Here is an 18,987-nt window from a genome sequence, read left to right as displayed (position 1 = left end):
CCTGGCCACATCTGTCTGCTCATGAGCCCAGCAGTCTATGGAAGGTAAGGGGGGTAGGGTGGGCAGACAGCAGGGTTAACAGACCAATTTACTGTTATCTTCACCTTCTTGGAAATCAGGGCTTGCATTTATTTTCTATGAACTCACAGATTAAAAAGAGAAAGCCAGAGACTGGGCTAGACGTGTTCCATCTGCCACCAAGATGATTAGAGGGCTGCCAGAGGCCCTGATCCTTGCTGCCAGAGCAGGAGGTGGGAAGCAGTCTGAAGGACTGTCTGCTGAGACGAGCGGGAGACATCTGGCAGAGGCCAGCTCGGCCATGCGCACCGCTGGGTCTGCTTAACCTGATTAATGACCTCACCCGTCAAGAAGTGGGGCAAACCGCAAACCGCGGCTCCTGCCAGGGGCCCAGCCCAGGAATGCTTTAGCTCCCCTCCTCGTAGGCAGAGCAGGTGGAGGGAGTGGTCTGAGCATGTCATCCTGCTCTCCAGATGACTCGCCAGCCCAGCTCACGTGAACACTGCCACAGATGTGCAGCTGTTGCCAGAGGGTACAGGGTGTCCCGCCCATTCTCCACTCCCTTCCCGCTAGCCTTAGGATCCAAAGCTGTTTGTCAAGTTTGTAGCCAGGCTTGGAGGGGCAGTGTGTGGAATGAGGTGTGAGGGCTGACGCCCAAGCCCAGAACCAACCATGTCCACAAGGAAGAACCCAGGTCCTGGGTTCCTCAGCCCCAGCTGATCACAAAGGTGACAGAGTATGATTGACACTGTTCTAGACACAGGTTTCAGTAAACACTTGGCTCAGTGGGAAGAAACCACAAAAGCTTCCCCTAATGGCTGCAGTTCTACTCTGTTCTCTGCGGGTTGAACCCAGCACCATGGTGGGCCTCAGGCCTCTATTTTGGGGGACTCAGATGAACTCACAGGATGCCATGGAATGAAGCTCAGTGAACAGCTTCTGGAGAGCCTGGGACTATCTGGCCTAGGGAAGGGAGGACCTGGGGGAATGTGGTGGCAGGTTCCAGATATCTAGAGGACTGGCATGCAGGAAGGGGTGGGGTATGTTCTCGGTGGCCCAAGAGAGAAAACCATAGCCAATGGGTAGTGTTTTCAAGGTGGTGGGATTTGGAATCCACAGCAGGAAGAAGTCCCTACTAGTCCAGGAGGAAATGGGCTGCCTGGAAAGGCACTGAGTTGTCATTGGAGGTTGGCAAGCAGAGGCCAGACTCAAAGTGGGGTAATGGAAGGGGTTCTAGCTCTGCATGGGGGCTGGCCTCTGGGAACTGGATTCCACCTAACTCTAGGATTCTAGCACGACAGCAGCCCAGAGGAGAACCGGGGCTGAACTGCCTAAGCCTGACATAACCTGCCAGGCCTCACTGAGCTGCTTCCCCAACCAAGCAGGGAGGAGAGCCTGTTTTCTTATCTTCATCCCCCAAAACAAAAGGATTAGCTCACCATTACCCATCATAAGGTCCCCCAATCAAACCAAAACGTCTGGTGTCTTGGCTTCGGATTGAACTTTTGTCAGATCACTGTCGACGTTTGGTATAGACTGATTATCAAGCTGATGTGAAGATCCAGCTGGCAGATGTCTGCACTTAATAAAAATGGGGAGAAAGTTATGACTGCGTAAATGCAGTTTGTCTGGAAGATTAAAACTAGGGTTTGAGATAATAAAAAGGCCAGGCTGTGGAAAGTCTGGGGTGGCTGCTTCTAGCCCAGAATGCCAGCCCTAAAACTGTTATAAAACACACGGTCAGCTTCTTGGACTGAACCTGGCAAGGTTAGACTTAACCTGAAGTTAAGTTACACTTAACTTCAACCCAGTAAGTGAGAGCAGCCCTGTGGAGGCATGTCCCCCTGAGCTGTTTCTTTCTGCATGGCATGGTATATACTATGTACTTAAATATTCGTTGAACGAAAGAATAAATGAGTGACTGAATGGATAAGCATATGAACCTGTAACTGGGACGGTGTGGTGGAAAATGTGGAACTCCAGAGTTTTATTCTTGTATTGAAGCTTACAGTTGCACCAAACTTTTGGCCCCAAATGAAAACAACCACAAATAAAAAAAAAAAAAGCATTGGCAGTGGGAGGTAGCAACTTGTCCCCTGGGGACTGAAGCCAAGCAGAGGATGGCAGGTAAGTATGAGGGGTCCAAGCTGCAGAGGGGTAGCCTGGCCAAAGATGCCCAGAGAGCAGACTGCCCAAGCTCCCTGAACAGGCAGCTAGAAGTCAACACACACGGACTTGTGGGGGGTGGAACCCAAGCCGCTGGACCCATGGGCAAATCTCTCACCCTGGTCAGATTCCATTTTGGAGAAACTGGGTTCATCTGACAAGACAGCATGGGTGAGGGAACACAGGTGCTAATGGTTAAAAGGCTGATGAACACTTACCGCTGGCGTCAGGGCACAGAAGGAAAAGCTAGAGTCTGGAGTCAGCTGACTGGACACTAACTCCATTGCAATGACCAGCATCTCTGGCACCTGGCGCAAGGCTGTGCCATTTAAATACTCAGGGATGTAAAAGGACATTCAATTTCCGGTCCTCTCCTAGGTCAGGCCCCTACCTGTGTGGCTTCAGCCCAGGTCCCCACTACCTGGCGGCTATGACGCAGACTCCCAGCCCTCTTTGTGAACAATGCTGAATCAGGCAGGGGAGAATTCTTTTTCTAGGAAGGGCAGGAAATGAAGAGAGGCCCACATGCTTCTCCCACCCTAGGAGCCAGGAAAAGTCCCTTGGTGCACTCCCCACTTTACAGATGGGCTGGTCATAGCATCCGAGAAGCTGTCATGGTGACGAAGTCCTCGAAGCTGAGCCGAATGTTGCCCTGCACAGCTGTGTCCTTCTCCCGGAAGGCCTCAGTCAGCACCTGCAGCTGGGTGCACACCTGGATGAAGCGATCTAGCTGCATGGCAGGACTGGCAGAGCGCGGGCAGTAGCGGGAGATCAGGAGCTGGGTGAACTGGGGGCTCAGATTGTAGCCCATCTGGGACAGAGCTGGAGAGGAGGGGCACACAGAGCAGACACAAAAACCTGCCGTGAGCACCGCCATCAACCAGCTCCACGGAGTACAGCAGTTCAGGAACTTCAAGGGGACTGGCACCAAAGCAGAAACAGGACAGATGTCCCGAGGGGCTGTCCAAAACGGCAGGAGCACACAGGGGCTCTGGATGCTCCCCTGGGCTGGAAGGCCCCCATCCCTCTTTCTCAAAGTCTCTGTTGTCTGTTCAACTAGGGGCCCGCAGGGTCCCAGAATGACACCAGTCTGTCCATGCTCATCTCTGACTCGTCTCTATTACAGACAGGAGCCTGAGCCCCCTCGGGTCACCCTGCCCCGAGCAGACACACATGAGAGGTGGCTCAGCGTGAGGCTATGAGGGCCTGCTCTGGAGTCGAGATTGCCCCTCTGCAAGTTGCTTATTAACCCTTGCTAATCCTCTGTCTTATCATCTCTAAAATTGGGATAATACTTACCTTGTAGGTTCTAGTAAGGATTAAAGGAGGTGATCGTGCAATGGATTTGGTGTAGTGCCTGGCACATAATAAGCACCCAGTAAGTGTTATTTGCCAAAAGTTATAAAATCATCACCATCTCCCCAGGCGAGGCTGCTGGGCAGTTCCAAGCCCACAGCCTCCACGCTGCTCCTCCTGTCCCTCCACCTGGGATGCTTCCTTCTTCCTCTCTGTATAATCTACCAGCTCAGGCTAAAGTCTCAGCTCCCCTTTTGCTATGTGGCCCTTGGGCAAGTCACCTAGACTAAGCCTCAGTTTTCTCACCTGTAAAAGGGTAATAATAAGAGATCCTTCATCTAAGCGTGGGGAATAAGAAGCAGTACCGATCACATGCAGAGAAAGAATGATGTAATATATGAAAAAAGCTTATTACAGTACCTGGCCCATAGCAAGCATTCAATAAATATTAGCTTTCCTGTGATAATATCACCCTTACAAATATCCATCACCGGACCATTACCTGACAACAGAGTAGGTGCTCAGAACAGGTCACCTCCTTTCCCTTCCACCAGGGAGCTCCCCTTCCCCCTGCTCCCGCCCCCAGGCTCCTTAGTCTGATTGAAATCCATGGCCAGGGCGAGGGGCTGGGTTCTGTGGGGAGCCCTTTCTCCCTCTCAGGTGGCAAAGCTCCCCGTCCAGTTCTCATCCCCACACTAACCAACCATCCTCTGGAGTCAGAATTGGAACCAGACCTGGAGCTGTGGCCTCAGGTCATCTTACCCAACTGCAACTTTTAGAGTGGTCTGGGTCCCAAAGCTGGGAATGAGATTGCCTTCTAGTAGGGCTGGCAACAGAAGCCACCTTTCTGAGCCCCTCTACAGGGCTCTTTCCATTCTGCATGCTAGAAACTAGAGAGGAAAGAGCCACACGAGCCACATGGACCAGTCTCAAAGTGCCCTCGGCTGCTGAATTTCCATCCCCAAGGCTCCCTGACAGCTGCGCCTGTCTCACCTAGTGCTGCCAGGAATCCCATCGCCAGAGAGTCCAGCCCCGATCGTTTCCCTGCCCTGGACTGGGCTCACGGCCCAGCCAGGTCACAGAAGGGGTGGGGAGAGGGCCTGTGCTGAGGGCAGCGTTTTGCAGTGCAGTTGGACACGTGGTAGCCAGAGGCTAGAGAGAACCCCTTGCTCTGTCTTAGGGGGCCAAGAGAAACATCCGGCTGTGCCTGTGCGCTGAGTCCCTGCCAGGCCCTCACCTTGCTGCAGCTCTGTGTAGCTAATGGAGCCCGAGCAGTCCCGGTCATACTGCTGGAAGAGGTTCTTCCACTGCTGGATGCACTTCCACAGGGCTGAGAAGCCGTAGACATCAATGTGGCCTGACTTGGTCTTGTCAAACATGTCTTGGGTGGGGGAGGGAAAGAAGGCTTCAAGACTAAGGGCCAAGGGTCCTCAGATACCACTGAGGCTCCCTTCTCCCCAGGCTGGAGTAGGACACTCCACAGAACCACAGGCCTGAGGCCCAGATGCCGGTACCCAAGATGCTCCCTCATCAAGTACGATACCAGCCTCCACCCCTGCCAGAACTGCATCTTCTCCGCAGGCTTGGCAGCCGACCCCCACCCTGCCATCTCCCACCAGGACAGGGAGTCCCATTCTGCAGAATGAGACACTGAGCTGGCCTATGATTCAGCAAGGTCTAGAACTTGAGCAAAGAGCTAAGGAAAAGAGCTCTCTAAGGGATCTCACCTTGAACCCAGTTTCCTGTGAGAACTCCTCCCTGGCCAAAAGATTTCTCCTCAGAATGGCCTCCCACCCACCTACCGTCAGACAGGACGTGGCTCTGCCCCAGCCGGAGCCCATGAGGAAGGGCTAGGACTCACTTATCATCATGAGGCATGTCTCGTCGTTGAACGAGGACCAGTTGGAGTTGACCAGGGCCTGCTTCAGCTCCTTGATGGAGATATAGCCACTGTGATCGGAGTCCACTGACTGGAACCAGGAGTAAGCCTCGGGATCCACATTGGGAGGGGTGCCACCTGCAGGAAGGGGTGCCAACCAGGGGAGTCAGACGCAGGCCTCAAGACCAATCCACAGAAATGCTGGGAAGGGTCAGCCTCAGTGCCCCCCAGCTACCCCAAAAGTCTCACAAATCTGCCTACCCACTCCCTGTCTTCCATCAAGACAACATCCTTGCTCTAATGGAAGAGGACCTTCTGTGTAAACTCACGAGTATTTGTGGTTGATTTCTACTCCACAAATCCTTCAGGTTTTTCCTACAGTGCTCCAGCCACTTCTCTAGTTGATTTTAAGTTTCTAAGGAACAAGGACTTGTCCGGCAGATTAAGAATTCTCTGAAAAGGGGGATCATCTCTTCCCCAAAAATGTTTGCTGAGCACCTAACATGCACAGCCCAGAGACAAGCATTTTGAGAGTCAGGCAGCAGGGAGCTCTCTGGGGTGGGAACCAGGTCTGGTCCATCTCTGGCACCAGGAGAGCTGGTATATTCTATCAAGAGCTACCAGAATGTGGGTGGCCACAGAGCTCCACGTCTCTTCCCTCCCCATCACCTCCGATGCCTGTCCCCATCTCCAAACCTCCCTGCAGACATCTGTGACACGTCCTCACCCCACACACCCAAAGAGCTGCCTAGAGCTGCCAGTTCCATACACAGGTATCAACTCCTCCCTGTTCCTACTGCACCTGCCCTGATTCAGACACCTCTCACCTGACTGCGGAACAAACCCAAAATCCTAACCAAATCCTCATGACAGCGACTCTCCACCACTTAGCACTTGTTGCCGAGTAATCTTTGTAAAATTCCACTGTTCTCACCAATTTCCCCCCACCTCAACTCAAAACTCTTCAAAGGCTCCCCACTGTCTACAAAATAAAGTCCAGCATCCCTAAAACAGCATTCCAGTTTCCCCACAATGTGGTCTACCCCCATCTACCTGTCACTCTATCCCCACTCTGTCTCCCTCCGCCTCTGTTCCAGCCTAGGTGCAGTAAGTAAGACACTTGGTCCTACCCAGACCTTCACAGCTCCCTATGAAGCCTTTACTCACCTCACCAGGTGCTCTCTGTCTCATACCCTCTTCTCCCTCATCTCTTTGCATCCATTTCCCACCCACCCTTCAAAACCCAAATAAAATGCTGCTCCTTCTATAAAGCCTTTCCTCTTCTTCCATCCCTGGACAGGCCTCCTTCCTCTCTCCTTTGTACTCCTCTCTATGGCCCTGATCACTCCACTGTGTACATGTTTTTTCCTACTCTTTCCAGGTTACACTTGGAGCAACCTGTGGGCAAGATCCCAGCCTAACTCATCTCTGAATTCCCAGGGGCTAGCACAGAGCCGGACACAGAAAGGGGAGGTGCTCAATTCATGCTAGAATTGGCCTCCTGGTTCAAGTCCCAACTCTCCCATGTGCGGCCTTGGTTAAGTTATTGAAGTTCTCTGTGTTTCAGTTTTTTTATCTGTGAAATGACAAGCACAACAGCATCTACTTCATAAGGTTATTATAAAGATACAATTAATAAATGAAAACCCTCAGATCAACACCTGGCACTATCCAAGCACTTTATACCTGCTGATTATTAGCGTTGCTGTTGTGGTTCAAACGGCTTTGTGTGTCTGGGAGCTTTATGTGTTCGTCAGATGGAAGAAAGGATCATTCATTTGGAAAGACATGCAGGGTGGGCTGGGGGTGAGGGGAGAAGGTGACAGATGAAAGCAGAGAAGCACAGAAGACCGTCTTGGGAAAAAGCCAGAGTTACACAGTATTGGTAAACCTGCTGAGTTGACTGAGGGCTCCTTCACACATGTAAGTATCAGAGACAGCACAGAAACCACTGTCCAGTCCCCAAAGTAAGGCCAGAAGGATAAAGGTTTGCCTGACTGAGGGACTAGTCTGACCTCCTCGGATGGGAAATCCAGACAAGCCCCACCCTCCTTCCTAAAACAGCTGCTGTGCCATGGCGGAGAGGAGGTCACAGCCACAGGCAGGAGAGTCTCTGTAATATGTGGTCTGCGCAGTCAGCATAAAACAGCTCAGGCTCTGGAAGCAAAGAGAGCAAAGATCCTTACTAGCCTGTGTGGTTTAGAGGAATTGTTTCATTCTCTGAGTACTGATTCCCCCATTTCTAAAATGGACCTACTTCCCAGGGTTGCTGTGATGATTAAATGAGATAACAGCAAAATAAAGTTTTCACAGAGGGCCTGGAACGTGTGCAGTCACATTTTCGCGGAGGAAGGCCTATTTAAACTGGGTCTGAAAGGATGATTAAGAGTTACGATGGGGAAAAGAAAAAGCATGTGGCAAAGGCACAGAGTGTGTTCAGAGTACTCCAAGGGGTCTGGGGTTGATGGGAGAGAGGGTCTGGAAAGGCCCGTTGGGAATCGAGTGCCCTTAGGATCTTCCCTGTGGGCAATGAGGCACCTTTAAGGGTCAAACCTCTCTTGCAGAGCATGGTGTTCAACATTTAGACCCTGTATTCAGCGGGGTTAAGTTAGTGGGGCCTCCAGGTGACTCCACTGCAGGCGATATACGGATCATACTTTAAGAAGCACTGCTCCAGGGACTTCCCTGGTGGCCCAGTGGCTAAGACTCCGCGCTCCCAACCCAAGGGGCCCGGGTTTGATCCCTGGTCAGGGAACTAGATCCCACACGCATGTCACAATTGAAAAAAAAGATCCTGCACGCTGCGACGAAGATACCCTGTGCCGCGACTAAGACCTAGCACAGCCAAATAAATAAATATTTAAAAAAAAAAGAAAAAGAAGCACTGCTCCAGGGGCTCACGGGCGGCACTGGAGAGGAGAGAGGAAGCTGCAGAGGGTGAGCAGTTAAGAGACTAAAGCACATTTCTCCTCTCCACTGCAGCCCCATTATCTCTGGCCTCAGGCCCTGGAGGGATAAGCCTCACAGCCAGGGGTTTCTTTCCAGGCAGTGACCTCATGTAGGCTCCGAAACAAAATTTTAAAAGGAGGAGGAAATCCACCAGGAAGCTTCTGAGCTGAAAGCAAACAGCCAGCAGCCCCAGCTCTGATAAGATAAATGCCACTGGCTCACAGTGTTTAGAACCCCCAAGGTCTGAGCCTCTTCCTCGGCCACCTGCTGGGTGTGTATGCTAAAATGCTACAGCTTCCCAGCAGCACCATTCCCTGGAGGCCCTTCAGGTGCACCAGAATGGTTCCAGGCTGCCTCGCTGCTGGTGTGGTCTCCTGGGAACAAGCACTGCGAAGAGGCTGACTGAATGAGCCTGGGAGGACACAGGGGTCTGGGATCTCACCTTCCCCAACCCCGTCTGAAATCATTCAGAAATCTTCACTGAGCTTGAAGCCCCACCTAAGATTCTCTGCCTCCACTGAGCTGCCAAGCCCCCTCCCCAGCCCCCATTTGTCCAGTACCTCAGCTTTACAGTCTCTGCTCTTTATCCTTCCCCTATCTCATCCCATCACTCTCCTGCCTGCCTCGGCATCTTTCAGTGGCACGGCCCTTGCCATATCTGCTATCACATTAAATGCCACATACCTCGTTGCTGAGAATGCTCCAGAATGAGTCCTCTCACAGAACTCTGTTTACTAAGCCCCTCCCATTTGCCATACCCTGTGCCCAGCGTTTACCTGCAACTTCTCATTTAATCTTTATTAACAAACTTGTGAGGTAGTGACATTTACACATTTTACAGATGTGGACACTGAGGCTTAACGAGATGACGTCATTTGGTCAGGTCAGTAAGTGATCTGATCTCAAGAGCCCAAGCTTTCAACAACTATGCTATCTTACCTTTCTACATATAGCAGTCAGTCTCTCTTACACAGAAATGGGGTTTCTCCCCACGGTAGACTGTAGTATTATCTCCAATCATTTGCTAATCCACTCCCTCCCCTGCTTCCCTGCAAGAGCATGGTACATCCTCTCCACTGCCTGACGGCCTGCAGAGCCCCTCCAGTGAGAGGAGTATCCATTCCCATCCTATTGATGTCAGGCTTGACCACAGGATGTGGTTTGGCCAATAAACGTGAGTGGAAGAGGTATAAACTACTTCAAAGCAGAAGCTTTAGGGGACATCGTGCATTCCTGCTAGCTCTCTTACTCTTTTTGTCTGCCACAAAAACAGTATATCCCAAATAGGGGCTGCTCCTCCAGCCTGGATCCTGGAAAGGAAAGACACGTGGAGCAGAACTTCAGCAGCCAAGCCTGCAGCTGCCGACATGTAACCAAGAGTAAATAAGTGTGAGTAAGGAACAGAAATAAACATTTGCCACTGTAAGCCAGAGATTTAGGAGTTGTTACCACAGCAAAGCTAACTAACAGACTTCTCATTCTACTAATGCAAGCTAAGCTAGAGACAAGATGCTAAGGTGCCGGAGACCAGGCTGCCTACACATCCACAAGGAGGGCAAGGAAGGGCCCTAGATAACTCTGAACAAGGTCAGAGGCACTTGGAGTCCAAGGTCCCTACTTACCTGGAGGAGGTGTTCCCTGTCCATAAGGCCCGGGATGCTGGGCACCATAGGAGTTTGGAGGTGGTGGTCCATAGGGGCCCCCTGGGGCCGCACCACCATACGGTCCTCCTGGAGTTCCAGAAGGGAGCCCCCCAGGGTTGGGGTGTGCATAGGGCCCTCCACCAGCTGGTGGTCCGTAAGGCCCTCCAGGGGCAGGACCTCCTCCATATCCGCCGCCAGGGGGTACCCCGCTAGCATACTGCCCTCCAGCATGGGGGAGTCCGGGGTAGTAGCTACCCGGAGGGGCTCCGGGTGCTTGTCCTCCAGCTCCTGGGCAGCTCTGCAAGAAGAGCAAGATATCAGTCAGAATGACAGGGCCAGAAACCAGCCACAGTATGGAACTTTACAGTTATAAGGCACTGCCACTGCCTTTCTTTCAACTGATCCTATAGGCTGAACTGGACTGGAATCATGACCCCATTGCTCAGATGGGGAACCTGAGGCTTCTGGAGGAGATACAACTTACCCAAGGTCACACTGCCACTGACCTGCAGAGGTAGGGCTGGAACCCTGCCCTCCTGGCTGCCCTTCCCTGCACACCAAGGGGCTCCACAGGGGCTGGTATCATGTCTGGTTTGCCACTTTATCCCTTTATCCCCAACCCCCAGTGCAGAACAGATGCTCAATACATATTTATTGTATGAATGAGTGGGCAAATTAATCAAACTGAATTCCAAATCCACCCCTGTGGTACCCCCATCTCTATCCGCAGAATTCACAGTGCAAATGTGATCTCCAGCCCATGCCCCTGACCCTCTTCAGTCACAAATGATGTATCTAGAGCACGGATTCATCCACAGCATGTCTTCCTTACCCTACTCTAGCTCATGATGCAAAACCATTTCCCCAGCCTCATTCATGGCTCTGTGAGACAGGTAGGCAAGACCCTATTCCTAAGGCAATACAGCCCATGGTTAAGAGTGAAAAAGACCAGTTCAAGCTTGCGGTCTGCCACTTACTAACTGGTCTAATGACTTACCCTCTCTAAGCCTAAATATCCTTGGCTCTAAGAGTGCCTGCCTACCTCCAGGTTAGTATGTGAATGAAATGAGGCCGGTCACGTAAAGGGCTCTGACACAGGCCCTCGCACAAAGTAAGCACTCAATACCCAGTAACTACTAACAGTAGGACTCTTCTATGGAGGAGGAAACTCAAGTCCAGAAAAATCACACAACAACCGTGTGGAGGGGCTGGGGCCAGAATCCAGGTCTCCTGGCTGCTAAGCCCAGGCCATGTAAACAGTAGAGCATACATGGGAGCACTCCTCCCTCTCTTGTCCCTGTCCCCACGCCACTAGCCAGGGATCCCTGAGGCTCAGAGTGTTCGGCTCCATCTCCCTAAATGGCCTAGTGGACCACAGCCTCCACACATCTGCAGTGAGTTCAAGGGCACAGAGAGCAACTGCGCCCGGCTCCGAGCATTGTGAGGACGGTACCATCTGGACACGTTTTAGATCAACCTGTAAGGCACACCCGTGGCCTAGCCAGTACGAGCCTGGATTTCCTCTTTTAATTGCGTTTGATAGCTTCCAGGACAGTTACCCTCAAGGCTAAGGCCAAAGTCACACTTCATCTCAAGAGAGTCTGCTTGCTCGGGGAGGAGAGGCTTCTTGAGGGAGGGCAGGAAGCACGCCCTTCCACCTTCCCCACTCAGCACTGTGGACCCTCTTCTGCCCTGGAAGCTGCCACAGCTCGTAGCAAGACTCCTTCACAGATAATGAAGTCACAGGCAAATCTCAATTCAAAACTCTGCTCTCATCAGCTGAGCTCATGCCCATGGGTCAGTGGCCTGTTTCCTCACAAGTAAAATATAATAATCCCTTCCTCACTGAATTGTTCTGCAGACTACAAGAAATGTATACAGCAGAATTTTGTTAGTTAAATTTTTAGCTAAAGAACCCCATCCGCCCCCCCTTTTTTTTTTGGCCACGCGGCTTGCAGGATGTTAGTTCCCCAGCCAGGGACTGAACCCGGGCTATGGCAGTGAAGGCGCCGAATCCTAACCACTGGATCACCAGGGAATTCCCTAAAGAACCTTTTGATGAATAAAAATATTTAAAAACTGGCAAGAGAAAGTTGCTCTGGTTGGAGGTGGGAGTCCCAGAGCCCTGACCACATAGGCCCCTCCCCTGCTAGGCTGTGAGTGAGCCCTGCAGAAACCCCCCAGTGATTCAAAAGGCAGTTTGAAAACCATTAATACAAGAAACAGTTCTTACAACAGCGTCCAGCATAAATCGTAGCTCTACTGTTATATTAATTATTATTATTGCTATCAGCAAAGCCCTAGGCCAGGTAAACTCTTGGGGCGGGGGATGTGTATAAAGGAGAGTGAAATGTTCAAAGGAGCTCAGTTAATAGGAGAGGCACTGAAACACACTCTGTAACATTTAACAAAACAGCATAAGGAAACAGGTGTTTAAAATGGACACATAAGCCATGTGCCATGGGACCACAAAGGAGAGTGAAACCGGGGAGGGTTTCCAGGAGAAAGCAGCATTTGGATTAGGACTTAAAGAATAAAGACTCCCAAGGGAGCTGGAGAGGTGTGATGGGAGAGGTGCCCAGAAGACCTCTTCAACCTAACCCCTTCAGTTTACAGACGGGAAACTAAGGCCAGGTGAGGGGAAGAGACTGGCTTAAGAAACACTGTGAGCTGAAGGCAGAGGCAGATCACTCCCTGTCCATAGCCCAGTCCACTGACTCCCACCATCTCCTGCCAGGGTGCTCTTTCCTTAAGCGACAGGGCACAGGATTCCAGTGTAGGCTAGAAAAGGGGATGGGGACTCTGCAGAGTCTGGGCACACCCGAAGAACAGGCTGGACACCAAGCCAGGAAGTTGCTGCTCCACAAGAAGTCGTGTGAGCAAAGCCATCAACTGTTCCTGGCTTACGACACCTGAGGCACAGCCCTTCCCCCAGGAAACAACCCCACGACAACCAAGCTAGTGCTGCCGGCCGGTCTTCTGACCTTGGTCCTATCACAATCCAGGGGTCTGGTGCAGCCTGGCCGCAACTAAACCCTTTCCTTTCTGCCCTGCATTAAAGCCCTTACGTGTACAGTTTACAAAGCACTTTCACATACATACAAATGCTACTGGCAAAATTCTGCCAACAATCCTCCAACAGAAAAAAGGAAGGTATTAGTAGGCCTATTTTCAGATGAAGAAACTGAGGTGCACAACTGTAAAAAGACTTCATTCATTCAGCAAGCATTTACAGAGCAACAATGTTGTGTTAGGCTCTGTGCTAGGCCAGGGGACACGAAACTAAACAGGGCCTGGCCTTGAGGAGCCCCAGATAATTATGATACAATCTGATCAGTGTCATCAGAAAAATCTACTTAAATGCTATTAAGAAGGCATGGGCAGAGGAATTGTTTCTGTTTGTCAAATGATAAATGAGCAATCAAATTAACACATGTAGGCAGTGGGTCAAGGAAGGCTTCCTGGAAGAGGCAGGAGTAATACTGGAACTGGCACTGAAGGATACACAGGCATTCTCCAAAAGGAAGGCAGTAAAGGACATTCCAGACGGAAGAAGAAAGACAAACGCACAGACCTATGAGTGAGCATGGAGTCGTCAGGGAGTGGGCTAAAAAGCAGGGGGCTGGGGCAAGAACACAGAGTGAACTCAGAAAGGCAAGCTCTTTACATGCTCCTTGTCTTATCACCTGTCCTGCTGCATTTCAGTTAGCTGGTGCATCTTAGAGCAGTTTCTGTCACACAGCAGTGAGCTCCCCAGGGGCAGACAGTGGGCCTCATTCATCACGGTAGCCCAGGGTCCAGCACAGAGCCTGGCACCGGCAAGCCGCCATAAAAATGTGAACAAATGAATACCACTCAAAATATTTGGAGCTTTATGCCGGAGGAAAGAGAGCGCTACAGAAGGGTTTCCAACAGGGAAGAAACGTGATCGGGCGTTGTTTAGAGAACTAAGCAGCGTTGGGTGTGAAGGATGAACTAGTGGGGGAAGACGGCAGCCCAGGTGCTGGACAGGCAGGGCTTGAACCAGACAGCAGACTCAGAGAGAATGGGATGGATTCTGAAGCTATTTCAGAGATAGACTAGACATGACTTGGCAACTAATTAGGTTAGAGAAGCGATGGAGGGGGCAGTGAAGAAAGGGAAGTGTTTAGAATGACTCAGGTTTCTAGCTTGCACCAGAGGGGGAAGAGAGTAAAACCACAAGAATCCAGGCTGGGGAAGAGGGTTCCCAGGGACACTGAGTTGTTAGTAAATGTCTGAACCAGAAATGAAAACCAGAGTCCCTGATTCCATGTTCTTTTATACTACTCCATGCCATTTGCCAACCCTCTGAAGAGTTTTTCCAAGAGCATTTCATGCTGATAAACACAAGATTGTCAAAAAAAAAAAAAAAAAAAAAAAAGACAGGAGAGTTCAGCAATCATGGTTTCCAAAACATTACAGAAAACTAACCCTAGGTCTTTACTGATTGCAAATTACATTTGATAAATTTGGATGGGGGGAAGGGGCAATTAACATTTTATTAAGGCTCTCACTGATCCTCAGTCCTATGAGGTAAGTGCTATGATCCCCATTTTACAGATGAGAAAATTAAGGTGCAGAGTTTAATCATGTGCCTGTGATGACGCAGCTAGAACTGGTAAGCTTCAAAACAGGGTCTGCATGACTCCACCACTCTACCCTCTTCTGGGTGTTCACCAATAAATGAGTGAGTGTCTACCACATGCTAGTGCCAGAGACTGTCCTAAATATATGTGTCAGATATGATGGATTTCTACAGTGGAAGGGGTTGAAGGGGAAAGGGTTGGATTAGGTAATCTTTCAGAGGCTTCAAGCCCAGAAATTAGGGAGACTCAGAAGAATCTTATTCTGTTTTCACCCCCGCACCTAGACCCAATTCGAGAGCCACAGTATTGTAAGAGACCCCAAAGACCTCCCAGTCCAACCTCTCAGTCGATGATGGAATCTCTGCAGCACCATCTGGAATCTCTGTTTACCTTCCCGCAAGTGGTGGGGAGTTCACCCCCTCCCAAATAACCCACTCAGAAAGTCTTACATTTTCTTTTGGCTCTGAGGGCTCATTCTTCTACCCCAAGACCCTTGTGAAGCCCAGAGGTGTCAAAGTTTGGTCCATGCTGAGTACTGAGGGGAAACACAAGCCTGTGTTTCAAACACAAGCCTGTGCTCTGGAGCTAGCCCCCAGCCCGCTGGAGGAGGTTAGAGCCCATTCTAAGGGGTTAAACAATCACAAGACTACAGAAGGAGTGGTCTGGGCATTCACCAGCAGAACCTCTTAAAATATTTCAAGGCCAGAAATCTGCAGCCAATAAACAGCGAGCCAAGAACTGTCCCAAGACTTCAATTACCACCTCTGTGCTGACACTCCAAAATCTTTCTCTCCAGCTTCATCTCTCATGAGCTGCAGACCTCATATCCAACAACCTCCTGGACCTTCCAAATCTATTCCTCCTTCTGTGTTCCCACTGCAGTGAAGGGAAACCCTGATGCCCTCCTGGACACCTCCTCTTTCCTTTCCTCCGTCACCTCAATTAGGCACCAAGTTTTCTCACTTCCACCTCCCAGCTCCATGTTCACCAGGTCACCGTTCTCTCACCTAGATTACTTCAACAGCTTTGAAACTGGTCTTCCTGCCTTGTCTCTCCTGCTTCAACACCCCGTGACAGTGCCCCACGGTCACAGCTCAAAGCACGAATGGGAGAAAACTCTTCAGGAGCTCCCCAACAACTCTCAGGATGAAGTCCACACTCCTCAAAAAGGCACATAATGCCCTTTAGGATCTGGTCCTTGCTTGCCTTTCTGGTCTTGTTACCCTTTCCCCCGCTCCTCTTCACTACAACTAGACTGATCTCCTTAAATTCTTCCAAATACTGGGCTCTCTTACTTGCTTCCGGGCTTTGTGAATACTATTCCCTCCACTGGAATACCATGCCCTTCTTCACCCAGCTAACTCCTACTGGAGATTCGGTTTTTGGCTTAAATGTCACCTCCTTTAACAAGACTTCCTTCCCTCAAGACTAAGTTAGGGGTCCCTCCTGTGCTAGCCTGACGCTTACTCCCATTTAATACTCATCGCACAGATTCTACAATGTACGTGTCTGTATCACTCTTCCCCTTGGAGTATTTACTATATGCCAAAACACCATATCAAGCACTTCATGTGGATTATCTCATTTAATCTTTGCAGTAACCCTTGAGGTAGGTACTCTTATCACCCCATTTTTAAAAAGGGGGAAACCGAGCCTCAGACTTCTGCAAGAAATTTCTGCAAGGAAATGGCAGAGCAAGGATTTGAAGCCAAATCTCGCTGGCCTCAGAGACCAAGCTCTTAAGCACTGAAATCCATCAGGCTGGCTCCCCCACAGGAACAAAGGGTACTTGAGTTTTACTCCTCCAACACCCAGTCCATGCTTGAGGACCCTGGGGCAGGATGCAGCAGAAAATTACAGGAGTTTTGACTCCTAACAAGAGGCTGGAATCCTCCAGGGCTATGTACTGGGTGGAGGGGAGGCAGCACTGACTAAGCCTTTGGATGCTTTCAGACAACCCACTTCCTTTCTTGGAACACTGTGGACCAGGAGCTGGATAGGAGGAACGAAGAAGGTATGATGGGAGACAAGCATTTCTTCCTCTACTAGAGACACATTCCTCTCTGTGCTCCTTTCCAACATTCCACTGAGCATAAGCCCAGGCAGCACGGCATAACAGTGACCCCAGCAGCAAGAGCTACGCCACCACGCTCTGGCACACACTCGGTATCAGCAATGCGCCAAGCTCCCTACAGGCTTTATCATATTTCATCCTCTTTTCAGCCCTATGAAGTACTACTCCTCCCTCTTTACAAGAGAAGAAACCGAGGCTCAGAGCCCTTAGATGATTTGTCCAAGGGTGTGTAACTATTAAATAGAATTAGGATTCTAGCCCAGTTCTGTCTAACCTGGAAGTTCAGGCTCTTAACTTCCAAGTCACTGCTTCTAGGATGCATACAAATTGTCTCCAAAAGCTTATTAAAATGTAGATGCATGGGCCTTTCCTGGGTACAGAACAGGTCTGAGGTGGAACCCCAAAATGTGCTTTTTTAACAAGCTCCTAGGTGATTCTGATGTAGACCATCCACTGAGAAACAAAGTACTATGGCAATGTTTTCCCAAACTGTGTTCCTCAAGAATACCAGTGTCACCAACATATGACCAGACTTATGTCATATAAGTGGGGTGGGGGGTTCCATAGTTAAGTAAGTTTAAGAAACACTTCATATTCTATCCCTCTCTGGCAAATTTTGCCTCTCTGGCAAATTTACAATGTCTATTAACAAATTAAGAATTCTGAGATGGCCTGTGGTTAACAGGTTAACGAAACTCATTAAGCTGTATTTAACAGTGTATTTCCCAAAGTTATTTAACCACAGAATACTCCTTTATTAGCAATACTTACTAACATTCACAAGCCTCAGCAAATGCAGCTGAGCTTGGGAAACACTGCTAGGTTATACTTCCTCCTAACCCCAGCCCAGGCTGGCCTCTCTCCTTCCTGCCTCTGCTAAGTATGCAATGACAGGAACTCTAAGTTCTAGCATGGGCACTCCCTCACTTGCCATGTGTGACCTTGGGCAAGCCACTTAACCTCTTTGGGCTTATTCCTCAGCTATAAATTGGGGGAATAATCCCTGCTAGCCTGCTTACAGAGCCTTCATGATTGAGATAACGGATGTCCAAATACTGTGTGCAAAAACTGTACAGGGCTGCACTCCCTACGAGGGCTCTTGCCACATCTTCTGATATGTGATTACACTCAGCCCAGCGCTTAGCAATATCCCATGGGACCTCGTTTTCCAATTTTTCCTGCATGGGTTTTATCTCCTAAATTAGTGTGATCTTAGGCAACTCAGGAGCCCTCTCTGAGCTAAAACGAAGGGACTCTTCTGAGGGCCCTTCCAGCACTGGCCTTCAAGGAATCTAGTAAAAATCAAAGTACTAAAAGGTAACACCTGTCACACTCTTCATAGTACCAAACGCTTTACAAGCATCACTCCATTACTCTTCGTAACAGCTCTATGAAGTAGATCCTATTATTTGGCCCTATTTTACAGAGGAGGAAACTTCAGCTCAGAAAGGGCTCAATGGCTCAAAACTATTTAAGTGATGGAGCCAAGGTGTGAACCTTCCTCTGACTCCAGACTGCACTTCACTACTCTAACGCTCTTGTTAGCCAACAACGGATTCTGGCCACAGAATCGCCTTGCTGTGGTGTTCTTGCCTGGATCAAGATGGGCTGGCAAGTGGGGAAAAGGCATTTGCTGACAGCTCCGGGCTCTGCTGCCTAACTGCCTGGTGACTTCAAATAAATTCCATGTCTCCTTGGGTTTCGCTTTCCTGTGTGTGAAATGGAAGTGTTGGACTCAGTCAGTAGTCGAACAAGCTCGTTTGCACAGCCTGCTAAACCCACAGGTTCTCCTGATTATTCAGATGCAGTACGTCAAGGGTGTACTTTTATCAACTCCCCAAAAGATACCGACAGAACCAGTGCTCTAAACGTTCTGTTGGCGTTGATGACCCCGCCTGTGGCCCCAGCGGGATCCTGGGAAAATATGGGGCCCAGGCCAAGCCCAGTCTGACTCTGTGGGGTCCAAGAACCCCAAATCTTCCCGTGCACGACGTCAAAGGGGGCGCGACACGACCTCCCAGACGTGCAGTCCTGCGTGACGTGAGCCAGGCGCGACCGACCATCCCTTTTCCCTTCTCTCCTGCGCGAAACCTCGTTGAAGCCAACCTCAGCGTGGGAAAGGCGCGGAGGAGGCGGGGAGAAAGAGAAGCAGGGGATCCCGGGCCTGGACTTGGCGAGGCACCCACTTGGATTCGCCCGCCCCTCACACACTCACCTGCCCGTAGGGGTAGCTGGCCATGGCGACTCTGACGTCTCACGTCGCCGTGGGGCGGGACTTTCCGTCTCAAACCCACCTCCTCCTGGGCGTGGGGGCGGGACCTATTCTGATTGGATGTCCGCAACTACCAATCCTAG

At 50.4% G+C, this 18,987-nt stretch overlaps 1 protein-coding gene across 1 annotated transcript; it reads right to left on the bottom strand.

The window, feature by feature from the left end:
* Positions 1-1,960: 1,960 nt before the first annotated feature.
* Positions 1,961-18,910, bottom strand: PEF1 (penta-EF-hand domain containing 1). Its single transcript, XM_082657467.1, has 5 exons — positions 18,848-18,910; positions 9,931-10,249; positions 5,342-5,497; positions 4,718-4,861; positions 1,961-3,006 (listed from the first exon to the last, which is right to left on the bottom strand). The coding sequence occupies exons 1-5, from the start codon at positions 18,869-18,871 to the stop codon at positions 2,777-2,779; spliced, it is 873 nt and encodes a 290-aa protein (XP_082513593.1). The 5' UTR covers positions 18,872-18,910; the 3' UTR covers positions 1,961-2,776.
* Positions 18,911-18,987: the final 77 nt, after the last annotated feature.

Source organism: Grampus griseus (genome assembly GCF_964374135.1).
Source record: "Grampus griseus genome assembly, chromosome: 1".
Lineage (NCBI taxonomy): Eukaryota > Metazoa > Chordata > Mammalia > Artiodactyla > Delphinidae > Grampus > Grampus griseus.
The sequence above is the reverse complement of the archived record's forward strand: the minus strand, read 5'-3'. Positions and strand labels throughout refer to the sequence as shown.